At 42.8% G+C, this 24,287-nt stretch overlaps 1 protein-coding gene across 1 annotated transcript in view; it reads left to right on the forward strand.

Annotated features, from left to right (window-relative positions):
- Positions 1-1,645: 1,645 nt before the first annotated feature.
- Positions 1,646-24,287, forward strand: part of PPP1R1C (protein phosphatase 1 regulatory inhibitor subunit 1C) — a 45,812-nt gene continuing 23,170 nt past the window's right edge. The window contains 4 exon segments of the mRNA XM_009088038.4: positions 1,646-2,053; positions 2,055-2,178; positions 4,455-4,515; positions 23,372-23,409. Of these exon segments, the coding sequence (XP_009086286.3) occupies positions 1,950-2,053; positions 2,055-2,178; positions 4,455-4,515; positions 23,372-23,409 (327 nt within the window). The 5' untranslated portion in view covers positions 1,646-1,949.

Below are 24,287 nucleotides of genomic sequence, written 5' to 3' on the forward strand. Positions count from 1 at the left end.
ATCCCTGGTATGTCTGAAGCTGTCCTTGATAATGGCCCATCTGTGCATGAAGGAACTGTGAAATTGGATAATTAGACTGAAAACAACTCTCTAATTGTCCTGCTGAAAGCAGAGTGTGCCTCTCTTACTTTGGTGCCTTAGACTGCATTGTGCCACCACAACTTTTACAATTGCACTCTAACTGTGGAAGTCTATAAAACAAATTCTGTTTTGTCTTTGTAGGAACAGTGAAGGCTTAAAAATGGGCATATGAAACACTGAATATCAGTGTTTAGTGCACCTCTTTCATTTGCTGTGGTAAATGAAGCTAAGCATTTCACTTAAGCACCAAAAACATTCAGGAGTCAGACTGAGAGGTCCCAGAATAACCTGGTCTCAGGCAGAGGTGGTGGGATCAAGTATCTCCAGAAGGTCCTGACCAATCAAACTCTTCTGTGATTCAAAAGTCTAAGTGATTGCCACCTAAACTATCACAAGAAATTGAACAGGAAAGTTGCCAGCTACTAGCTGTCAGCTGCAATCCACTATGGTTCACAGTAGCTTTGATTTGGGTGAGGAGGGGAATTTTGGCCCCCATGCAGAGTTATTTTTGATCATTGAGCCAACTGGATCCTTAGATTAAAGTTTATCCTCCCCTCCTAAGCTGTATCAGGTCCTTCCCCAACCAGCTAGCTTGTGTGCTTGCCTCTGTTCAGATGCAGCCCGGTGTTCCACTAATGTGCCCTGGGTTTAATTTGCAAAAATCAAAGCCAAACAAGTATTTCATGTCTGACTTGCTGGTTTGTTCTGTGTGCATGGCCAGTGCATTGCTCTCACCCACAATCCTCACTCCTTCCCCCCTCCTCCACTGGCACAGGTGGGAAAGTACTCAGGGAGTCACTCAATATAAGCTTGTGGTGAACTGTGAAAATCCTTAGTGCTCTCAGTGGCCTCAACAAAGAACATTTTCAAATTCCTCTGAGTTTTGCAAAGAGGTAGGTTAGGTCAGTGATTGCTGGATGTTGTTTCACACACTTCTTTTGAATTAACATGAAATTACAAATCAAAATCAATTATATTCACGAAGGAGCACTATTGATACAATTGACCAAATAATTTTCCTGGTCTTGGAATGAGGCACAGATTTTGTACCCTTAAGTAGGATTTAGCCTGGATTTTAGTCATCCAAAAGTGGTTTAAGTAGTCTGAATCATGTTTCCTTTTTCTAGAGTTAATGGAGAGAAAATGCAATCTTGAGTAAACACTACATTCTGCTTTACTTGGATAGAATGAGATGCCTGTGGATGTGCTCAGCACGAGGCAGCCCAGAGAGCTGGCTCTAATGGGAGTGTTCTCAGTATCTGGAGTCCACCAAAAGAAATCACAGCCTAAATATGAAAACCAGGCCTAAGGTGCAAACCCACCAGAGAAACATCATGAAATTGTGGACAACTCTGCAGCATCATTACCAAAAATCTTCCTGTAAGATTTAATAAAACTGTAGGATTAAAAAAATATCCGAAAGAGCAAAGGGGATTGTTTGATGTGTGCAAAGAGGAGAGCGGGTCTGGCACACTGTAACAGAGATGGATGGAATTTTTGAATCCACCCCTTCTGCTACCTCCACCCCCAAAATCTGAAAACTTCCTGATTTGTGTTCATCAATAATTAAGAGCCCATCAGCAATACTCAGAGGGAGCTTGCATTGCACTTCTGAGCAGGCAGTCAGTAATGCACGGTGGAGAGCTCCTCTTTTCCAAATCCCCAGGCTCCAGGCCGTGCAGTGCTAGTATTGCATTTTCAATTAGCTCCTGAGTGAGTGCTTGGCAGATGTGGAAGTGAGCCGGTGCACAATTAGCTTATTGTTCCTTCCAGCTTTCTGCTGAGAGGAGCTGAAGGGCTGCTGAAGAGAGGGGAGAGGGGGAAAAAAAAAAAGAAAGAAAATAGCCAAGGCAGTGGCATCTCTGTGGATGTGGAGTACGGGAGTCGCTGGGCTGGCGCAGATTCCCGGGCTAAGTCGGGAGCTACAGCTGTTCCTGCCGAGCTCCAGCCCGGCCCGGGGACGGAGCCAGCCTCAGCTCCAGGCTCTGCCCTCGCCTGCCTCAGCTCAGCATCGCCATGGAGCCCAACAGCCCCAAAAAAATCCAGTTTGCTGTGCCCCTGTTCCAGAGCCAGATAGACCCTGAGGCAGCTGAGCAGGTAAGGAGGATGGGTCTCCTTTCCAGGGAATGGGGTGGGCACGAGGGATACTTGTGGCCTAAAGGCTTTTCTGGCTTATGTTAGATACGTATAATTCTAGTTTATGCTAGATTAAGTACTCTGGAGGTTGTAGTGGTGTTTGATAAAGAGGGAGAAAGGTATGTCCTCTAGCCAGAATAAGGCTTCTTCATCTGGGGTAGGTTTATTAATGTATATTGTGCCTTTTCTGTAACTGCACTTCCACCCTAACACTTACACTTCACATAAATCCACTCAATGAATACATTCCCAACAAATCAGTTCAAGTGTATTATAACTACCTAAAGAAAAGCATGAAGTTCATAATAGATACCTAACAGAAAGATTGGGAAAACATCTTATTTACCTTTCATTTAACATGGGAAAATACAATTAATGTTTTGCACAGTAGTCGTCATTTCAGTTACTTCCTGTATTTCTCACGATTTTTTACAGTCTTTAAGTCATTTTTACAGTGCTTTACGTGCCTGAAAATATATGTATATGTAGAAATATGCTGTACTTATGTCCTTGCTGGAATAATATGTGTGCTATTATAGGTTTTAACTCACTCCCAAAAGCTACACATAATAATATATATATTACTGAGATTATATATATATATATATATATATATATATATAAGGAGGAAAAGACACCTATTCCTGTGTACAGCTATGTGTAGATGTGCCTAATAAAAGGTCTCAGGCAGTCTTGTGAGAAAACTGTATAAATCTTAATTAGGTGACCCAGTATATTTCTCTCTGTGCAAGTTGTCCTCAACATTTGCTTCTGTCTGGGTACTCTGATTTTAGGTGGCACCAGGGGAATATGATAACCTTGAAAGTTCCACACCAGGAGCTATGAAATTATTTGCACCTTCAGGACAGTCATCTGGTTTCCTGAATACACTGATGTTGTGTCTCTTAAAAGGCAGAGACTTTTTCCAGAAAATGATGAGCTGGGAGTGACCATTGAATGTGAAATATTAGAAGGGTGCAGAAAAGAATTGTTGTGGGTCCTCATTTTGCCTGCAGGCACGTCTGAGCTGGGAAGCTGTCCATACCCTACAGAATACTTCTGCAATGGATTTCAGCAGAATGTGTTCTGGTGTTTTTCTGAAATCTGTGAGAATCATAGGATTAGGATTTCCTGGAATTCCCATGGCTGCTGAAATGCTGTAGCCTATTTTCTGCCTGGTATTTATGGGCAGTCTTTTTTTTTTTTGTGTGTGTGTGTGTTGTGAGTTTGATTCCAAGTGCTATACAGTTTCACTGTGGGTGTGTGATGAAATTAAAATAGTAAATTCTACAGTCAGCTACAGTTACACTAATCTAGAATAAACCCATTAACCCTGATGATGTAACTTTCCATTTACACCTCTGAAAGCAAAATTTGAACCTAGCTAAATACAGATGTTGGCTCAGCAAATAAAAAAGAACAAAGGCACTGACATTGAGGTTTTGTGTCAGAATGGCTTCTAGCTTAAATGCTCCTGGTCTCTATCTTAAATCCAATAGAATTTCAGGCCTGGAGGATTTTGTGAAGCCACACAAAGCTTTCAGTGCAAATGTGTGCTTTACAAGAGGGTATTCCAATACCATGTAGTTCAGCCCCTGTTAATGGAACAAAAGTAGTTACCCAGATAAAGTCTGAAGAATTGTATACAATTCAGGACTATGTATTGGTCTGTAGAATCTGCTGTACTGGAAATACTCTTTTTAATGTCCTAAATACTGGAGTATTTTTAGTTAAAGAACTGTTACTGTGGTAACACCTCTGACAAGAGTTAAGAAACATGAGTTCACACCTGCAAAACTCTGAAATGCACTTACAAAACATTATTAGTTATTACCTGAGAGGGCTATGGCAGTACTAGGTATTTGCACATACAAGCTCAGAAACTATGAAACCATCTCCCTGATGCAAAGCTAAATGTCAATATTTTAAGATATGGCTGATATTTTTCAGCAAAACACGTCCAAAAAAACTGAAGTCGAGATGATTACAAATCCCAAAGGTATTTTGGACAGCTCTCCCCATGCCTTTGGTCTCCCTGAACAAGCAGCAGCATGACCCTGATTGCTGCCAGACCAGACAGGCTCTCAGTGAGTGCTGCTGTTCTTTAAATAGTTTCCTTTCTAACTTTGCCTGCTCTACTCTGGAGGACACCAGACAGATTATTTGCTTTGCTTTGCTTTGCTTTGTGTGGCCATTGATGGGCTCTACTGACTGCCCTTGGTTTATACCTGTTACAGATCAGGAAAAGAAGGCCCACGCCAGCATCCCTTGTCATCATGAATGAACACCTGCCCCCAGGTGAGTGCTAGCACACCTTTACACCACTGAGCTTGCATACACAGGACTGCCTGCAAACTGCTTTGATTAACTACATGACTTTTAAAATCCAGAATTAATTTTTTAGCTCTTAATTTTTAGCTCTAAATATCAAACAACAGATCTTGGTAAACCCCACGAACACAGGTAGCTCCTGGCCTTCAGATAATGTCATTGATTTCACAATTTTATCCTCCATGTCAATCTTGGTTGTATGTAGAAGGAGAATTACTGTGACCCAGATGAAATTCTTCCATCCACAAGTATTTTCTTTTAATGGGTGGAGAGCTTGGAGACCCCTGAAGTCTGACCCCTGGAGATACCAGGCTGGGTCCAGCATGAATTCAAGGAGTTGTTTCTACAGAACAAATTCTCTTCTAGTTTCCTGATAAAACATGTCATGTTTTTTTTTAATGATTCTTTTCCAACTGTGAATAATTATCTTCATCCAGGAGTCCCCACAGAAGATTCCCTGTGGGATGGGATGATTTAAGGTTGAGACATACTTTGTCATATAAACATGACTTCAGAAAGATTCCTTCATAAGCTGTTTAGGGAGTGTTATAAACAAAAAAAAATCCACAAAAAGGGACAAAATCCTCAATACTTAATCCCTTGGAACACAGTACCTGCTTTATATCAACCTTTTCTTTTGTTGTGCTTTGCAACATTTATTTTTTCCTGCCAAATTTCTTAGTCACCTGAATATTTTTTTAAAATTCTTTTGGAGAGTAGCTTTATGTCCTGAATTTCAGGTAGCTCAGCTCTCAAAAATGGTGCATGAAAGATCTGCTTTCAACTGATTTTCTTTACCTACATAGGATAATAGTGGGGTCTACACTGTCTGTGTTGCTAGGACTTAATTTAAAGCAAATTCACCTTCACTGTTAATCTCTTTGTACCGTCATATTTCCTTTTATAAACAGATACTTGGTACAATACCAAATCAAAACCAAACAAAGAATAAGAACTCTTTAATTTACAGGATATTTTACTGTAAACAAAGTGGTACATGTCTGTTATCACCTTTCCTGCAATGTTCATAATGAGTCTTTAAATAAATCATTTTTATTATGAGTCAGGATTGCTGCAGGTTTCAGCCAACTTCCAAATAAGCCCATGAGTTAGCATTTGTCTTCACTTATTTAGATTTGTTTATTTAGATATTATTTGTTCTTGCTTGATACTGGGAGCTAATATTAATGAATTTATTATTTGGCTAAATTATAACCTTCTCCTGATTTAAAACTTTCCATAAAGCTGGATAAAAATTAAAACTTTAAAAGCAGCTTCATTTTCCTGCCCTTCCCCACGAGGCTCATGCAGATTTCCATGGGGGTCACCTCCTTCATGGGCCAAGTGTTTTGGACAGGGTGTGTGCAGTAAAAGGACTGCAAAGCCAGCTTGGAAAGGCAGAAAACAGGTTTACAATGGATGTGCAAATACCAAATACAGCCCTTGTGGTCTTCACCTTGCAAGGTGCTGTACAGCTTCTGAGCTGGTTGTGTCCCTTCAGCGTTCAGAGTCAGCTGGTCCTAGGGCCCCTTGGCACCTTGCTGATTAAATCCCAAAATGATGATCAGTGACTGGATTTTGAGTAGAATTCAGGGGGATGCTGAACAAAATTTGCCTCCAAAAATAGTAAATTCATCACTGCAAATTGATGCAGTTAATTAATAATAAAAAAAAAAAAAAAGTAGGGGTGGTAACCTGATAATCCAACAAATTGCTTTAGAAGTGTGATTCCCTAGAACAATGGGAAAACTGAGCAGTAGAGAATTCCAGTGATACTGACAGAGCCACCCTATTTTATTAGAGCTGGGCTAAATGAGAGCCTTGTTCCTTGAATTTTACCCACTGGAGCATTCCACTTCCTTCATTAGGTGCAAGGAGCTAGTGAAGGATATGCTTCCAAGAGTTTGAAATACGTGTCCTAATGCAATCCTAAATGTTTGGATGCCCCTACAAAGTTTACTCACATTATCTAAATTTCTCTTTATTTTGAGAACCAGAGACAGGCATACTCTAAGAATCAGACTTTTCTATAGCCTTCTGTTACAGCTGCTTCTGATTGCAGCTGGGGAAAAAAAAGTGGCATATTTGTGGTGTTCTGGTGTTCTGGATGCACACCCATCTGGAAACCAGAAGGCAATAAAATGTGTTTGGACATTTAAAAACTTCATAATAAATTCAGCTTGAGTTCTTCTGTGAAAGATCTAAAAGTTGTTCTCTGTTAAGTCCTTTCATCCATCCCTGATGCCTGTTACAGCTTTGGCAGGGATACGCCTTCACCTGTTTAGGTCAGGTCAATTGTGTTATAAAGTGAAGATGGAATATCTACTAGGCCTAGGTAATTTCAAACCAATGACAGCTGCTCAAAAACTCTAAGAAGAGTCTGCTTGACTTCCTTGCTTTCAAGGAGGCAGTGTTAGACCACACTGGATGTTTCAAAGTCAGGTGGTGACTGTGACTACAGGAGCTCCTATGCAGTCTGTAGCATCACTGACTCTCCCATTCCCTCATGCCCACTCTGGTTGGCATCATGCATAGGTGCAATCACAGTCAGCAAAAGAGAAACTTGAGCTCCAGCAGCAGCAGGGATTGCAGTGGACAACAACATGACCTTGTGAAACAACATAGCCATGAAGAAACCCTTAACTCTACCTGTAAAATGCTCTTTGATGGGTTGTGTCCCATTGGAGCAGAGAAACCAGCTCTAGCAAGCTGAGCCTTGAGTTATGAAATCACTTTAATCTCTTGTGCTTCAGTTGCCAGCAGTGGAGCTGTATCTTCTGAGCATCTGATGTTTGATTTTGTAATGGCAAAGCAGGTTACTTTTATTGGAAATTTTAAGACCCTCTCTCCATCTGTGAAGGCAAAGGCAAGTACAAAGTGAGAGAGCTACACAAATGGGCAGCATCTCATCCTGTGGGGGTGCTGTGTGGGCTCTGGGGTGACCCACTCACATGCTGCTGCAGCCACAGTTGCTCTACACCTGCCTTTTATAAAAGGAGCATAAGCACATGCTTAATTTTAAAGACATATTTAACTATGACCCTACACAATTGTCCAGTCCAAAAATTGTTAAAGCTCTCCTGCTTCCTTTTCCCCTTGCAATATCCTTGGAGAACTTCAACAGGAACTGAGCATCACCATCACAAGCAGCCTTTTCTGCTTATGCCCAACCTCCTGTCTCCATGCCCAGCATAGCAGAAAATATAGGAATATCAATTCTTATCAGCTGAAATAAACATCTGAGCACGCTTTAAAACAGCAGAATATTGTAAGGCAACAGCTCAAGGAAAAGCTGGTGGCAGCGCAGAGAAGTGATGGCTGAGGGAAGAAAGCAGGTCAGACCACAGCTCAGGTTTAATGCCATTAGGGCTCTCTTTGATCAGAGAGCAGTGCCAGCATTCCTGCACACTCTGGCTTTGTCACAGAGCCAGCACAACATCAAACAGTCTGGCTGGCAAAGGCTCTTCAGCTTATGTCAAAGTGTTCAGTCTTCTTGAAGCATTGGAGTGCGGGCAAACATTGGGATAAACTTTTGTGTATCTAAATTTTCTATGTATTTGCTGTTTCCAACCCCCCTTTCTGCTTGGTTGCCCGTTTTGACTTCCTTGCTTGGAACGTAAATGTTACTCTGTGTTTAGAAATACAGCTGCCTTTTTGGGCTTTGCAAACCTCATTCCAAAGCAGTAAGGATATATTATCACTGCAAAAGCAATATAGAGCATGCCTTCCCAGTAGAGCACAGCCCACCTGAGTGGGCTTTTTTTTTTTTAACTGAGTGCTGGAAATCACAACTTGAAGAGGAGCAATCTGTACCTGGCTCTGAACAAGGGAGGTGCTCACATCAGCAGTTTTGCTTTCTCATTCCTAGCTGATGTTTGGTTATCCAGAAAGGATCCTGCCTTTCAGCTCACTGCCACTTCCCCAGAGCTCTGCTGAGATGCCTCATGGGCAGTGCCAGTATTATTTAGTGCAGCCCCAAACAACACAGCCAGGTGAGTGGTGGGGGAAAATCTGTCCTTACACCTTTGTCAATCCCATGGCAACCCAAAGCAGTTGAAGTTTTAGTGCTAAATTGGTTTTAGACACTCCTGGACTTTGCCTGCACAGTAAATCTCATTACCACAGCCAGATGTGCTTTTCTGCTGATGCAAGCTGTACCAGCAGCACATTCTTGATGGGATTAATGTGAGTCACTTTGCCCAGCATTAAGGTTTGTGACTAATATGAGTTGGATCATGCTTCTAGGTGAATGAATGTGTTTGGGTTTAGATCTAATGATCAATTTTTTTCTTCTATTCTTCCAAGACAAAATAAACTGAGCTCAAGAAAAGACCTGCTCAGTGGGAGGCAGGTGTTTCTGGGCATTGCCAAGTAGTTCTGCTGTACCTTCCCAGGGAAAAATCTCAGCAGAAGACTCTTGGTCTCAGAGTCCATGGAAACTGATATGTTTTTCAAACTGTTGAGATTCTGGTAGGACATACTGCTTACTTTGGTCCAAGAGCTAGAGACTGAATAAGCCAAACAGCAGCTGTTTTCAATTGCAGATTTAGGTTTCAAATGTGGTAATAGAGCAGTCAAAAAAGCAGTACATGAATAAAAACTGCCATTAGCTGTAGTTTTTTTTTTTTTTGGTCAAACTAGTTGGTCTTTCTATATGCTAAATGTATATGCCATTTAAGTATTCTGTCTCTTTTTGTATCAGCCCAGGAGTCTGTGGAGGTGCTTCAAAAGCAATGAAAACCATTTGTGTCCCCTCACAGCAGAGGGCTGGCATAGCCCAGAGTGCATTTCCAATGGCCCCAGGGTGTTCAGAGGTCTTGCCAAGGCAGTGAGGGCCTTCCTGTGCTTCCAGCCTGTGCTGGGTAGGACTGTCTGACACAGATAAACACTGAAATATGGAAAGTAAACACTGTGTAAGACCTGACAGGTGATAGGGGCTCCAGAACAGAGATAAAAATGTCTGTGCTTGAAATGAAGGGTGAAGTGGGACTGCAGATGTTCAGTGGCAGGCAGCATCCCTCCTTCTTACCTGTGCACACTGTGCTCACAGGCTTTTTCAGCTGGGTTACTCTGGATTCACTCTGCTGTTCAGACCCTCAGAAGTCCCTGGGACAAGGCACAGCAAAAGTCCCTCACACTGTGAATACAGACTCCATGCATACTAAAAGGCAAGCTCAAGGATTTGAACAATTCCAGAAAAAGAAAAAAAATGTCAAGAACCTGTGCTTGAGCTGTTCTTTATTCAGCCCAGAAGGAACAGCTCACAGGCTCCAGAAAGAAACAACCAATTTTCAAAAGAGATTGTTTTGATTATTCATGCAAACGTTCCATTTCATGAAGATGCTCCATTTCCCTGAGAGGATGAGGGTTTCTGTGTCACTGCCATCCCTTGTCAGCAGAGCTGTCATGGTCCCTGCAGAGCAGGCAGGGCAGCAGGCTGGAGGGCAAGGCCAGGGCTGGCTGGGATGCAGTGAGCAGTGCTCTGCCTAGAGCACTATCCCCACAGCAGCCAGCTGTGTTTGCACAGTTTTTGCTGTCCTGAACACAGTAATTCACAAATAAAAACATTCCCTGTGAGTATTTTAGCAGTTGTGTAAACCACACAGTATGAAACAGTAAGAAATATGTGATATTTCATATAGAGGCCAGATAGAGTCTGGGCTGCCTCTAGAGTCAGTAAAGAGTGAAGGGTCTGACAGCTACACAGGGACAGTCAAAACAAAAAGCTGCTTTGCATGTTCTGGTCAAAATTCACTTATTTTACTGAATTTTTATTTTTATCCATTTATCCTTTTATCCTTCGTTTTCGGTCTTTATTGATTGTGCAGGTACATTTTATGTGACCCCTGTAAACTAGTTTCTCCTAGTTGGCTGAAGGGAGTAAATTAGGTCAAAGCAGGAAGGAGTCACTCCCACCCACCAGAGCCTACTGTCCCTCTGTGAGCTGGGGCAGTCCAGGGTGCTAACACTGCCCAGGAAAGCTCTGGGTTGGATATTCACAACCAGGACCCAGATTTGTGCCTACATCAGAGAAGTGCTGCAGCTGAGAGGGCATGAAGCCAAAACCCCCAAAGATTTATTTACTCCCAGTATGGATGGAATTGCATTAATCCATTACTCCTGTTCCAGCCTTGAACACCCAAGAAATGAATTGAAATAATTTTTTATTTGCCAGTGCAGCTCAACTCCTAATGTGGACCATGATTCCACTTGTTCCTCCTGCTGCCTGCCTCCCACTGGTTCTGTGTTGGAAGGGTCAGTGTCCCTGGAACTATCTGAGAGTGAATGTGGTATTTTTAGAGGCTGAACTTTGTACTCTTTGTCTGTTTTCCTTCTTCCTTATACAAAAGCACCATAGAAACAGCCTCCTTCCACCCCAGGAGATTATTTGCAAATGATTTTTAATAGACATGGCTTCACATTACAGCTCCCCAGCTGCTTGATCAGCCAGGGTCAGGCCTGATAAGCCTTTGGAATGTTTGCATTTGTTATCACCTCGGTGAGAACAGCAGGACAGAGCCCTGCCCTGGCAGGGAGCAGCCCTGGGCAGGGCTGCCTGGGCTGCTGAGGAAGTCAGCTGGGCAGATTCTAACTTCATTGCACCCAGGAGGCTAAATATTTTGCTCTCTGTAAAGAGGAGCTCTTCACAGATTTGCACTGTGCCAAATACTTACTCACCTCATATAGTTTGCTTTGCAGAGAATTCGGAATAGATGGTGAGTTTTCTAGTTAAAAAATGAAGTGCCTAGGTGTAATGACTTCTTACAGTCAAAATAATTAAGCTATCTTTAATACAACTACAGGAGTATAAAATTTGGGGTGCTGATGCCATTTTAAAAAAAGGCTCTGGATCAAAATATGTCTGGTTTAGCCTGTGGCAAAGATTCTTTTTTTTTTTTTGGGGGGGGGAGGGTTGTTTAATGGAAAAAAAAATCAGAGAATATTTGAAATTGAGTCTATTTAAACATTATAAGATTAATTTTTTGAAATAAGAATATCAAGAGAGGTTTTTTGAGATTATGTTTAAATCAAACTTCAATAATGTGCTAGTATTGGTATTTTCAATGTATTTTTTAGTTCACATCAGGCAATAAACTAAAATCCATTATTAGATGTTTCAGCCTTGCTGAGGGGAAAAGAATACAACACAGGGTTTTTCTGACCTCTGCTATTTAGTACTTAATGCAGCCCTCATTTACCATGGTGACGTGTGCAGAATAAATAGATAATGCAGACAGATGAGAGAGAAGCCAGCTCTTAGCACTAACCTCATTATGTTCAGAATATTGGGAAGGGGTTGCACTTAAAGCATCAATCAAGGTAGCCCATTTATTGAGCTCTTAGAGACAGATTTTAACTCTTTCTGTGGCATTACTGAAGTTGAAACTGCACTTCAAAATACAACAAAAGTGTGAATTTAGTGAATCTGGACCTAAAGCTAGCAGAGACTGAACAAATTGAGCCTATCAGTCCTGAAAGGCTTTGCCAGCTGCAGAAGGCACAGAAACTCAGCAAGAGTGCAGGGAGCTGCAGAGCTCAGCTTTGCTTTCCTGTGAGTCTGAGCTGCCTGTGTCATCAGCTGGTGGAAACAAGAGCTGATGGAGCAGTGCAGTCTCTTTTTACAGTAACCAAAGCAGTTCTGGCATGGATTTAAGCTGTGTGTCTATTGAAAAGAGCTCTGTTTTCTCCTTCTCCCCTTCAAAACTTCATATTCCTGTGTCTGTATCTAAAATCACTTCTGATTTTTTTTTCAAATGTCTTTCCTGGAGGATCAAGAGACTATCAGAGCAGCAGAATGAAGCACAGTGACCTGCTCCTTCTTTGTTCACGTTTCCCATGGGGTACCCAGCATGCAGATGTCCCACAGAGAATTGACTCATCTTGTGGAACCAAACTGCACTAAAAGATCCAGCAGTGTTAAGTAGATGAAGGAGCATTATAAAGGTTGTGTTTTTTACCTGAGGTCATGTCCTTCATTCTGGTAAGACAAGCAAAGTCACAGAGAAAATGAACAGCAGCAAGGCAGATTGAAAGTTCAGCACAGCAGTGAGCTCAATGTGCCCCAGAGTGTGGCTCATCCTGGTCCCTGGGCTCCCCATCCCCAGGTACCAGAGTGTGGCTCATCCTGGTGCCTGGGCTCCCCATCCCCAGGTACCAGAGTGTGGCTCATCCTGGTCCCCGGGCTCCCCATCCCCTGCACATTTCTGCACTGACTGCACCACTCAGGGACAGGCAGGGACAGCATTCCCTTCAAGCCCTGCTGGAGTTCCTGCCATGGCTGTTCTCAGGTAGAAAGCAAAGATTTAGATGAGCCTGTCCTGCTCTTTCCTTGGCCACCTCCACAGAGCAGCCTCTCTGGCATCAGCTGAAGTGCTTGCTCTGCTTTTCCCTTTTGTGCTAGGATCTGCAGGACAGCTGCACAGTCAGGGAGCCATCCAACCTGAGAGCCAGGCTGGTTTGAGAGCAACACCTTTGCATTACTAAGGGCTGCTTTGTGTCCTTTTCTTTTCCAAGTGGAATTGTACTGATGAACTAAAGGGGGGGGAAGAACAGGGGGTAGGGGAGGAAAAAGAGTTTTCCCTTTAAAGGATTGTGAGCAGGAAGATTTTTGATGCTGACCAGCACTAGGTTTTTACTGTCTGTTTTGAGATGCAGTAGACAGCAAGCAGGATGTCACTGTTCAGAGGAGTGCTCTCAAGCCCTCTGAAATGCTGGTGTGTGACTCAGGCCTCAATGTGGGCAGCACATCCCTTAGGAGCATGAGGCTCATTCCAAAGGAATCACAGCAAGGTGTTTCTGACTTAGTACAGATGGAGATGTGTAAAACAAAAGCCACTGTCCCCTCTGTCTCTGGTATGTGTGAAGGTTAGTAGAAATTCTGACAAATGCCTTTGGAAATTACAGCTGACTTATCCTGAGCTAACAGTGATTGCCCTGGGCTGTTCCAGCCCACCTAGCTGTGCTTAAGGCAAAAATGAGATTATGGAACCTGGTTTTGCTGACTCTTTGAAAGCTTGGAAAACCCAGCAATGGCTTTACTTTTTTTTTTTAAAAAAAAGGGTCCTAACCCCCAAGGAGAGCTATTATTAGTAGCTGACTTGATTCCCATGTAAGGTGATACATGTATGTGAGGAACTCTCTGCATGTGCATTCTAACCACAAGCAAGCCACAAGCAGTTGGCCAAGACTAGCTTTGCAGAGCATTCTTACTGAAATCCTTGAGGTATTATTCCAAAAGGAAGGAAATTGCTAAGACAGCAATAATAATCACTGGCTAAGGAAAAATTTTGTTGTTTTGTAGGTTTTCTTCTCCCATGGCAAATGCCACTTTCCAGAATGTACAAGCACATTCAGAAAGGATGCATTTTTTAATGGTTTTATGAGCTACAGCATGCTAAGAAATGTTTGCCTGGGGTTTCTTTGGTTTTGGCTGCTGCTGCTGGTTTTTATTTTAGAGCTTAGAATATTCCTACAGCTCCCAGCCAAGAAAGGAGCCACTGACAGTGATGGCATTTGCAGCTGTAGCCCTGATACAAAGACTGAGATGGGTAGGTCACTTATGAGCCATTTTCCATCACAACTGATTCCTGCACATGAAGTTATTAGAAAATGGTTTAAAAGTTTATCCTGGGATTTGGTAGCACTGTATTTCTGGTAACAATGGATTTTACTTCATGATCTTTGCCTCAGTATTGTATTTAGATCTTCAGTCATTTGAACACAGACTGAAGCTAGAGCAAGCAAGCAGATGGAAAGCTGCACTTTACAAACACTGGGCAGTGTTCCTGATGGACTCACAGCCCTGGGCAGGTGTCTGCCCAAGGTCCTTTTCTTCCTTGAGTATTTGAAAGTACTTAATGACACTCTTAAGTCTTTTCACAAACTAATAACACTTTTATGACTTCATCAATGTACAAAAATAATTGCAAGTTGCTTGGGAAGTTTTTTGAGTGTTGGGTGCATTTGGTTAAACAGCAGCAATCATTAACAAGATATTTAGTAGTCTGGCAGTTTGTTTTGCCTGGGGACACTCATTGCAGACTCATGTTTCTGCTCCTTGAACCTGTTTCTCTGAGTATTTGCTGGCAGCCTCTCCACAGCCCTGGCCTTCTAACCTCTCCAAACCCTTTCTTATCTCCACTGCTCTCCTATTTCCTTCAAGTGAGCCTTGTCCCTCCCTGCCAGCTTTCAGGCCAGGTGAGAGTGTGCTGTGAGTGTGGAAGCTGCCCTTGGTCCATGCAGCACAGCTGCAGTCTTTATTGATATCTGTCAGGTCAGCACAGCCCCTGTGCCACTGTAACCTCTAATGAGGTGAGTTCTCCTTCCACACAGCTGGGCAGCTTTGAGGCAGCATTTTGTGATTTAGGTCTGCCTTGCAGTCTTTGTCCTTTGCCTCGTTCTGTATGTCTGTGAAAGTCTAATTTTCTGAGGTTTCCTTGTAGTTGAGTTTGGCCTCCAGCACTGTTTGGGGCACCCAGAAATGATGGCTGTCCAGTTCCCTTCTGGTTCATGCCAGAAAATCTGTATCATCCTGGTTTACATTTGTTTGCTGCAAGAATCAGGGATTTTTTTTCCTAATGAGTGTTTCAATCTCAATGGGAGATTTTAATCATTCTAAGTAGCTGTGCATAAAAGAGTGATATGTAAACCATCACATATCTTTTAAGTCTTACTTTACTTATTTTGAGAGTTTACCAGCAGCTTTCCTGATAGATCAAGGATTTTAAATTTCCCATCAGTAATCTCAGCAGTTTTTTTCAGTTTGTCTCAATTATTTTTACTTATTTGAATGCATTAGCCTGACCCTTCAGTGGTGTAGTGAATATGGAGATGACTGTTACTACTTAGTTCAGAAAAAGAGCAAGAGTTTTGACTAGGAGGCAGTTCATGTACAGCTGAAGTTCTTTCCCAGTTGCACTAACTCTGGAACTATTTAGTAAATGGAAAAATATTTTGTCCTTTTAATTTTTTTTCTTACCAGTTCATGCTGTATATATAGGATAAAATACTGACTCTTAAAATGGCAAACCTTGCTGTTGCTTATGAGCTAATAAAGTCAGTGATGAAATGATTGTCTTCCACTTCTCTCCAGCATTCCCCTTTGCCCAGTGGGCTTTGCTGGTGCAGGATTTGCACTGAGCATGTGTTGGACTCCCATGGGACTCACTTTGCCTGTAGCTCCCCTCAGCACCCAGCAGCACCAGGCACTGCTGCACTCCTCTCTGCCAAGGCTCAGACCACAGCAGACACTCCAGACTTCTGATGGAGCTCAGCTCTGTCATGCTGGAAACAGAAAGAAATACTTTGCTGTTAAATAAGTTTAATTTACTCATCACTCTTTGTGATGAGTAAATTTTAGGGAGCTTCCAAGCAGCGTGGAGGCAAACCCTGACCCAGAGCTCCTGCCCTCAGTGACACCCTGGGGTCCTGCCAGAGCCTCCTCTCAGCTCTGATGCCAGAAGTCCACACTGGTCAGCTGCAAATTGCATGAAAAGTTTGGCTCAGAGTCTCTCCTGGAAATTTAGTCAGAGAATTTTGTTTGGTCCAGAAAATGTCTCATCTGAGAGATCAAAAGAAAAAATGAAGTACTTACGTCCTCCTGGTTAATCTTATTTAGTCAGTCATTCTTTGGGAGTTGTCCCCATTTTCTTCACCAAAGAGGAGTTTGTGCTGCTTAGAAAGCAACTAGAAGAAATTGTTTATATTGGGAATGAAAGCAAATCTTTACATTAGCTGCCCAAACAGAATGTTTATTTCATGCATGTTTCTCCCTGGGTTGGTTATCTCCCTGGGAAGACCTGCCAGCCCTGGAATTGTCCCCCTATCCAGGACTTCACATCAGGAACTCTGTGCCCACTGCCTCGCTCACCTGAACCTCTCTCATGGAGCAGGACAGGGTCTCTTGTGTTTCAGAAAAAGAAGATTCTGTGTGGAACTATTCTTTTCATGACAGCTTTTTCCACAAAACCCATTTTGTGTCTGCTCATTCAAAGCCAGGATAAAGCCTTACAGAACTGGCAGCAACTGGAAGGCCACAAAGTCAGGCAGAAATGCAACACCAAGGCAAGAGGCAGAAAAGTAAGTCCTTTCTTAAGAAGGGAGAAAAGAATCAAATTTTAATTCTCTTTCAAAACATATTTTGAGAAAATATATTTGATTTATTGTAATTGTTTAGAATTTGACTTGTATTAATATTTATCATGTATTTTAGGGAGAGATTTAAAAATTTGGCACAAAAATGCTCAGGAGAAGGATGACTTTTGTGCTTGTTGTAATAATTCATGATTGCTCTGTGGTGAGGCTGCAGACCTTATTCATCACTCTTGTATTCCAGCTTCATGCCAGTGAAATGAGACTGATTTCCATGAGTCTGGCATGAAGCTGGAATAACAAGCTGGTGAATCAGGCAGTATAATTCCTTTCTGAAAATCATGTGATGTAAACAAATACATTCACATTCACAGCTGAGGTTTGACACGTCTCCAGCTTCTTCCAAAGTAGATTATGTTTACCAGAATGCAAGTTCTAAAGAAATTTTGATCTGTGTAGCTTGTGAAAGGTGCTTTTGTTTCATATTCTTATGGCTGTGCAGCTTATGTTTTATTTCATATTCTTATGGCTGTGCAGCTTGAAGTGGGTTCTTAGATTCAGTATGATCAGAGATGCTTGGATCAGATGCTGCTGTGTGCATCAGGTGGAAAATGATGATTGTTCTTTTCATTAAGTGGCTGACTTTGAGCACCACGAGGAAGGATTTGGTCTAACAAAGGAGATTGAGCCCCTGCTCTCAGTACTGGCAATGGCTACTTGAACATTGAAGGTGGAAAATACAGGGTTGTTTAGAAAACTGATTTACCTGGGAAAAGAACTGTAAATGTCCAAAGAGCAGATTCATTTGGCCTGCAGTATTTCAATGAAGTATGAAGGGCTGGTTACAGACAGGAGCTAGCTGGGGAAAGCTGAGCTGTGATCTCTGGGACAGAGGGACAAGAGGTCCCTTGGTGACAGAGCTGTCAGCACAGTGTGGGACCTTCCCCAAGGCACACACCTGAGCTGCAAGCTCCTGACAGGGCAGATAGGCATGCAAATGCCTCTGTGTGTAGCAAATTCCTCTCTGCCCTATGTTTTCATTCATGCTTGCTGTACAAATCTTGTTATGAGTGCTCCCTGAAGGGCCAGGCAGTAATTCAGTGCTGATGAGTGAGAGGGATGCAGCAGCAGCAGCAGCTCTCTGCTGTCAGCACTTGAGTGAGGAGGGGAGCAGAGCTCCCAGCCCTGCCTGCCACAGCAGCTGCACTGGCATCTAATGAGCTGCTCTGCAGTGGGAATATTTTCAGGAACACATCCTCACTCCAGGAGGGCTTAGCAGGATATTTCTTTGTAATTAAATGTAATGACATCTAAACCCATAGTCGAGTTCTCATTGATAAACGCTGGCAAATAAAAACCAGCAAGTGAAAATCAAACAATTAGCTATGTGAGCATTTGTATGATGCTCTTTTCTGATTTTTTTTCCTTTTCCTACCTCAGTGGTTCAGTAAAAAGTGCTGAGATGCTAGCAGATTCAGCAATAGGTAGTTAGGACTCTGGCAAAAAGAAAACATTAAATACTTTTTGATCTTCTTATGTCTTCTAGAAGAAAGGAAAAGTAGGTGTGATAGCAGAAAAAACAAGTATTAGGTCAGTCAACTTCTAAATCAGAGTTCAGTGAGCTTGTGTTACAAATGCCAATGACTAATACAGATCGTGGTGGTCAAACACCATTGAGGTAAACTGGAAGATCAAAAAATATTTATTTTCTTTTAGTGATGGAAAAATTGAAAGATGAAATGACCAAAAGATAATTTTTAGAAAATTTCATCTTTTTCTGCCACTAAATTTAAGGAGAATGAGGGATTATTTTCTGGCTTTTGTTTCTAAAACTGCCTGAGTCCAAATCTATCAGCCCCCTGTGATTTTTATCTGCTCAGCTATGTTTTCCCAATGAAAATCCCAAACTCACTACAAGAAGCTTTCTCCAACAATTACACCAGCCTCTTGCTGAGTTTCTTTGGTGTAAAAACTGGCCTCTCTGACCTGTTCTGTTTCTGCAGTGCCTGACTGAAGCCCCACAGAAAAGGCTTTTCTTTGCTCTTGCTGAGGGGAAGCAAGCAGGGTACTTATGTGGATGAGATCAGCCTTAGCTGGATGAGACCTCTGCAGAGCCATGGTGACATCAGAGGCCAGCTCCTTAAAAACAGGTCACCTCTGTGCCTGCATGGCTGCTCTGAGTGCATTAACACTGCCCAGGGGGAGAAGCAAGGCAGAGGAGCTTGGATCTCCCTCTGAAACCACCCCAGAGCTTCCCCCAGCACGGACACGGAGTTTGCACAGCAGAGGAGATCCATGGAAGGAGGGATCTGCCCCACCAAGTAGATTCCATTCCAGCCACAAGCAGCCTCCTTCCTCTGGGTTTCTCTCTGGCCCCAGATGAGGATGCTCTGGGGGAGCTCAGCTCTTAGCTCAGCCGGGCTGGGGGATGTGCCAGGGAGGATTCAGAGCTCTGCTGACAGCCCTGCTTGGGACACAACCCCTGGGGCTTCCTCTGCCTATTTTGGCAGCATACCCAGGGCCAGGTGCTGCAGGATTCCCTGCAAGTGGGTGAGGGTTTGCTCTGGGTGAAGGCCAAGCTTAGAGCTCTGATTCTGAAAGGTCTGTGCAGGCAGATGGGCTCTCAGAAGTGACTTTCCTTCAAAAACTCAGGCTTTGTTTCAGAAAGTGTGTGCACAGCTCTGGATTGATGGGAATACCTTTCAGACTGAACCCTTCAGTGCATATTTATTTATCTGAGGATACAGAAAAAAGCTTTAAATCCTGTTTATTTTGCCAGGTGATGCTCCAGCCTATGTGAGGTCAGGCTCACACTAGGCTCAAACATGATTCACCCAGCACAAGGGAAAGCCCTCGACTGCTTTTTCCTCAGCATGGGTGTAAAGAAGTCTCCAAACAAAGCTCCAGTCTTGGTTTTACTTACCTCCACTTGGGCATGCACAAACCCATTCTCAGGTCTTCATATGATTTCTATCATGCCTCTTTAAAACAAAACCACAAAAACTGTCAAGAAATTACTTGACTGATTAGAGTCCTGCAAGTAATTAGAGCAGCCTAGAATAAGTTACACTGGAAAAAGCTGCATGTTGAGATTTGAAGTACAATATTGTGTTCTGTGAACAATGTTATGGTCTGTAAGGAAGGAAAATGGAATATTATTTTTTCTCCCTCCTGGCCCCATAAAGAGAGCAAACTGTAGGGAGAAGATACCTGCTGAGAGCTGGGGGGTTGTTTCATATATCAGAGACACAGCTCTTCACACTCTCCATGATCTAAATTGCTGAGTTATAAACATGAAAAGTGAATTGTACATTCTGTGTAACTAAGATACTTTTGTGAGCTGAGTCCTGCCTGCACAGTACTCAGCAGAGCAGACAAATCAGAGATTTCACTCTGCCCTGTGAATCCAGTGATATCACATTCTGATATTTGTGATTTAGCATCTGGTTATTTCCTGACCCTTCTCAAGATGGCTTGCTGCTCTAAGAGTTCACTAAAGAAATTCAGTTTATAATTGTCAATGGATTTGAGAGGGGACTGGGAGATGCATGGCTTGCTTGACTTCCAGAGGTGGAAATTTCTGATTTGCAGTTGGTAGCTGATGATCTTTTTTCTTACCTTGTACCCTCCATTTTCACAATAAAATCTGTTGTCACAGAGATCTTCCACATGATCTCTTGGTGCCAGTACTGGCCTCTTGCAGGGAGGGCACTAATTCTTACTTTCATTTACTCTCACAAGCATGCTTTCCTAGTAAGACTGCTGTAAAAACATGCTGCTGTATAAACTATATGAAGCATTATAAGTTACACTGGAAAACCCCTCTTTGTCCAAGGAAGGGTGTTCACACAATTTTTAATGTAATCCTTCAGTTAGACCAAGATGCCTCCAAGTTTATGACCAGGCAGAAAACTCCTGACTGAGCTCCAGCCCACACTGCACTCCAGCTCTGCTCTCTGTCATCCCTAAATTTCCCTTTTAACTGTGGGCACAATGTCCCTGTCTCTCATTACTACTGCAGTTACTCACAAGCTCTTCTCTCTTCCTTCCATGCTCCCCTTGCCTTTCTTCTCCTCCTCATCCTCTGTACATAGGTGGTTTGTTTGTTTTATCCTCTCTGCCTCAGTCTGTGGCATTCTGGGATTTAGGCTTCCCTTGTTCCCATTCCTTGTCACCTCTCCTTAAAAATCCATATTCTAGATTAAGTCTTATCCATCAAAATACCTGTCAGAAATTAGCATGTGCTCCTCCTTCTGTCCTCAGAAAGAAACCCGTGCCAAAATGCACCATTGCCCAAACTTCACCTGCAGCCAGCTGCACCTTTCCCTTCAGCTCACAACTCACCTGAAACCCTTCCTGGCTCCTGCCTGGAGCTTGTACCTTTCAGTCCCTCAGGTTACTTGCCAATCTCTGCTTACTGCTTTGGAAAATGGTTTGTTTTGGTGATTTTCCAGGTTGTTCTTACATGCCCACATTGTCTGATGCTCCTCACTGGCACTATTTGCCCTGTGGATATGAATGGTTTCTCTAACTCCACACAGGACCAGTCCTCATCCCAAAGCTGCCTGTCATGTCAAGGCTGCTGGGGAAGGGAAGGGCTGGAAATGTTGCAGTTCTGACAGTTTTAGTGTCACATCACTCAGAACACTAAATGTGAGAGCCAGCTTGGAGTTGGGCACATTCTCAGGATCAAGACCTGAACACCACAAAGCTACTGATGTCAGGTTTTGTTCCTTATGCAAGCAGCAGCTTGGGCTCACAAAATATATTTTTAATCTGGGCAAATTTAGATTTTCAGGAAGGAATGGGACATAACTGACTCTTCATTGTTCTTTGCTGAAAGTCCCTGATTTATTTAAATTTCAGCATTTAGGCTAAATCCAGTATCCAGTAGTTTCCTGAATAATTAAAAAAACCTCTCTAATGTTGGCTAATTGATGTGCTGGTATGCAAGCAATAAGAAAGGCTGCAAGCACATAAATAATCACCCATTTAACCAGCCTGACTTCATACCCCAAAGTGTTTCATGGGCTGGAATAGACACTTCAATACTGAAATAGGCATTGCTGCACTTATTTACAGGTAGGGAAGTCCAGGAGGAGATCAGTGACCTTGCCAAAGTTCACACAAATGTCAATGGCAGGAAGCTCCTGATTGCCTTGTCTAATTCTGTATCTGTGGGATCATGCTGATTTAGTAATCAGCCCTGTTTTCAACTGCACTTTTTAACCCTGAGTATGGGTGATTTGAACATCTTTCAGAGAGAGATAATGGGAAATACTTCTATTGAAAAATCTAGTGAATCAGTTAGTGTTTGCAAGATGCACAGAGACAATGGCAAAGAATGTGATAGAAAATGTGATCCATCCACCTGCATGGGCTGGCTTGTCCCCTCTTACACAGCACACCACAAGAGGCCAATATCTAGAGAATAAGTCAGATGAAATGATCCTGCCTTGGCCTAATTCTCTGCTCAGACCTGTGGTTACAGATCTGTCCCACCTCAGTGAAGATTACACACTGATATCTGCCAGTGGAAAATTTTAGGAAGCCCATTGCAATGGTGAGAGATTGATGTCTGTGTTTGTAATGACATTTTATTTAGGACTCCAAACTGCTGTGTATCAACTCTCCTGCATGACCCTTGTCAAATACTTGTGGAAGCATCAGCAGAAGACAGATACTTTCTGGCCATCACCCACATGAAGACAACAGCAGTGAAATAATTTAGCTCATACAAAAGCTGGTTATGTGCCATGGTTAGGAGGAACCTTGAGCCTCCTCTGTGTCATGCAGTCTTAGATGTCCATTCAGATTCTCAGGTGTAGAGGGTGATCTTGTCCCCCAGTGAGTTGCAGCTGTTTCAGTTGCTGAAGATTGGAGGTGGGCCTGATCTTAACAGGCCACACCTGCAATCAATAAGAACTAGTGCTAGATAAGAGTAAGGAAAGAGGAGTGAGGAGAGTCAGATTACTGTGAGGACCTGGAGAAGTCAGTGTGTAGAGGAGCTGCCTATGAGCAACATCAAGAAGGTATGAAGCTCTGATAATATGAAATCCTCGTACTATGATGATGATAGAACCTTTGCTATCTAAGACAACACTCAGGGGCACTTCTTTTTAATAGAAGTCCCAAGCTTTGCCAATTCTGCCATACATATAGTCTAAAGCAAATTAAACAAAAGTAAAAAGTTTCAGTCTGGTAATGTCATCGATTTTTAAGGTGAAAGATGGCTCTTTGTTAAGCTTTGTTTTGTTAATTTTACACATTACTGCAAGGCACTTTTCAGTGCCAGTATTGGGATATCAATAACTTACCTGGTGAGGTTCTTGTTATTACTTGAGTGCAGTAGAACCCTTTGTGAGTTCGCCTCACACCATTTGCCAGCCGTGGAAGAAAGCTCAGAGCCTGGGCAAAGCAGCCCTGCCCCTGCCAGCCCCAGCTGCAGAGCCCTGCTGCCAGCCAGGACAAAGGACCTGCTGCTCAAGGAACTCCAGTGCTCGCTGGTATTCAGGAACAAAAATGGGAGCTAAGTGCTTCAGATGCAGTGCTTGTGTCTAAATGCTAATCGGGGCCTCTGGCTTTCTGAGACACACAAATGAGAAGGAAAAGCTGTAAATTAGAAGGTCAATTTCCTATTTACAGCAGTGCTGTAGGTTCGTGGCGGAGTTACAAATGTTAGCGCTGAGAAACGCTTCTGTACCAACTTTTCTCTTTTCATGTTTTTCTCTAGAAAAAGATGAGAAGAGACCAAACATCTCACAGGCAGAGGTAAGTGATTTTATTTCTTGTTTTTTAAACATAGTTTTTGTTAAATAGTTCTTGTCAAAAACTCTTGGAACCTCACTGATTCATCCCAATGGATACTTTTATTTACACGGTCATGCCATCTGCAGTAACACAGCCTTTTAAGAACCATCACTTTCAAAGCAGGGCTGTGTAAAGCTGTGTTCTGCCAGCCCCCTGCAGCAGGGAGCTGGGAGAGACAAGGCTCCCCTCTGCCTTGCTGCCATGCCCTGTCACAGCCCAGCCAAGGTGACCCTGCCAGTTCAGCCCAGCCAAGTGTTCCTCTGGACCTGCAGGTCACTGCTGGGCACAAGCGCCTCTCCACTCTCTCCATCACTTGTCAAGCCTGCAGCAGGCAGTGCAGCCCTGTTGTCAGCACAAGAGCTGAAGGCTGGCTCCTCTGATCTCATTTTCCAACCTCCCCTTGCATGGTTCCTCCATTCCCTGATCTCCTTCTCCTTGGCCCACTGCTCAGAGCAGCAGGCAGCACCTTAAACAGCAGCAGGAGGTATTGATTGGCTCCAATTTGAGCTCCAATGCAAACACATGAAGATTTATTGGCATGAGGTTCACCAAGCTATCCCATAGTGTTTATAAATAGCTTTCTCTTTCCAAAGAAGACAATATTTTATTTATAAATGTTATCATTCTATCCATTGTGATAAGCTAATAGGATTAGCCCTACTTGTGTGAAACATGTCTCAAATGTTCCATGAGGAAATAGAGCTGATTAAAATTCAGAGTCCATATATTAGGCATTTTTAGCAAATGTTTGGGTAAAAGCAGCATCATTACTACAACTAGAAATTGATAAAATGAGGGGGGAAAAAACTTGGTTGCACACAGTTTTCCCTTAACCTTTT

This window comes from Serinus canaria, chromosome 7 (assembly GCF_022539315.1).
Source record: "Serinus canaria isolate serCan28SL12 chromosome 7, serCan2020, whole genome shotgun sequence".
Classification (NCBI taxonomy): Eukaryota; Metazoa; Chordata; class Aves; order Passeriformes; family Fringillidae; genus Serinus; species Serinus canaria.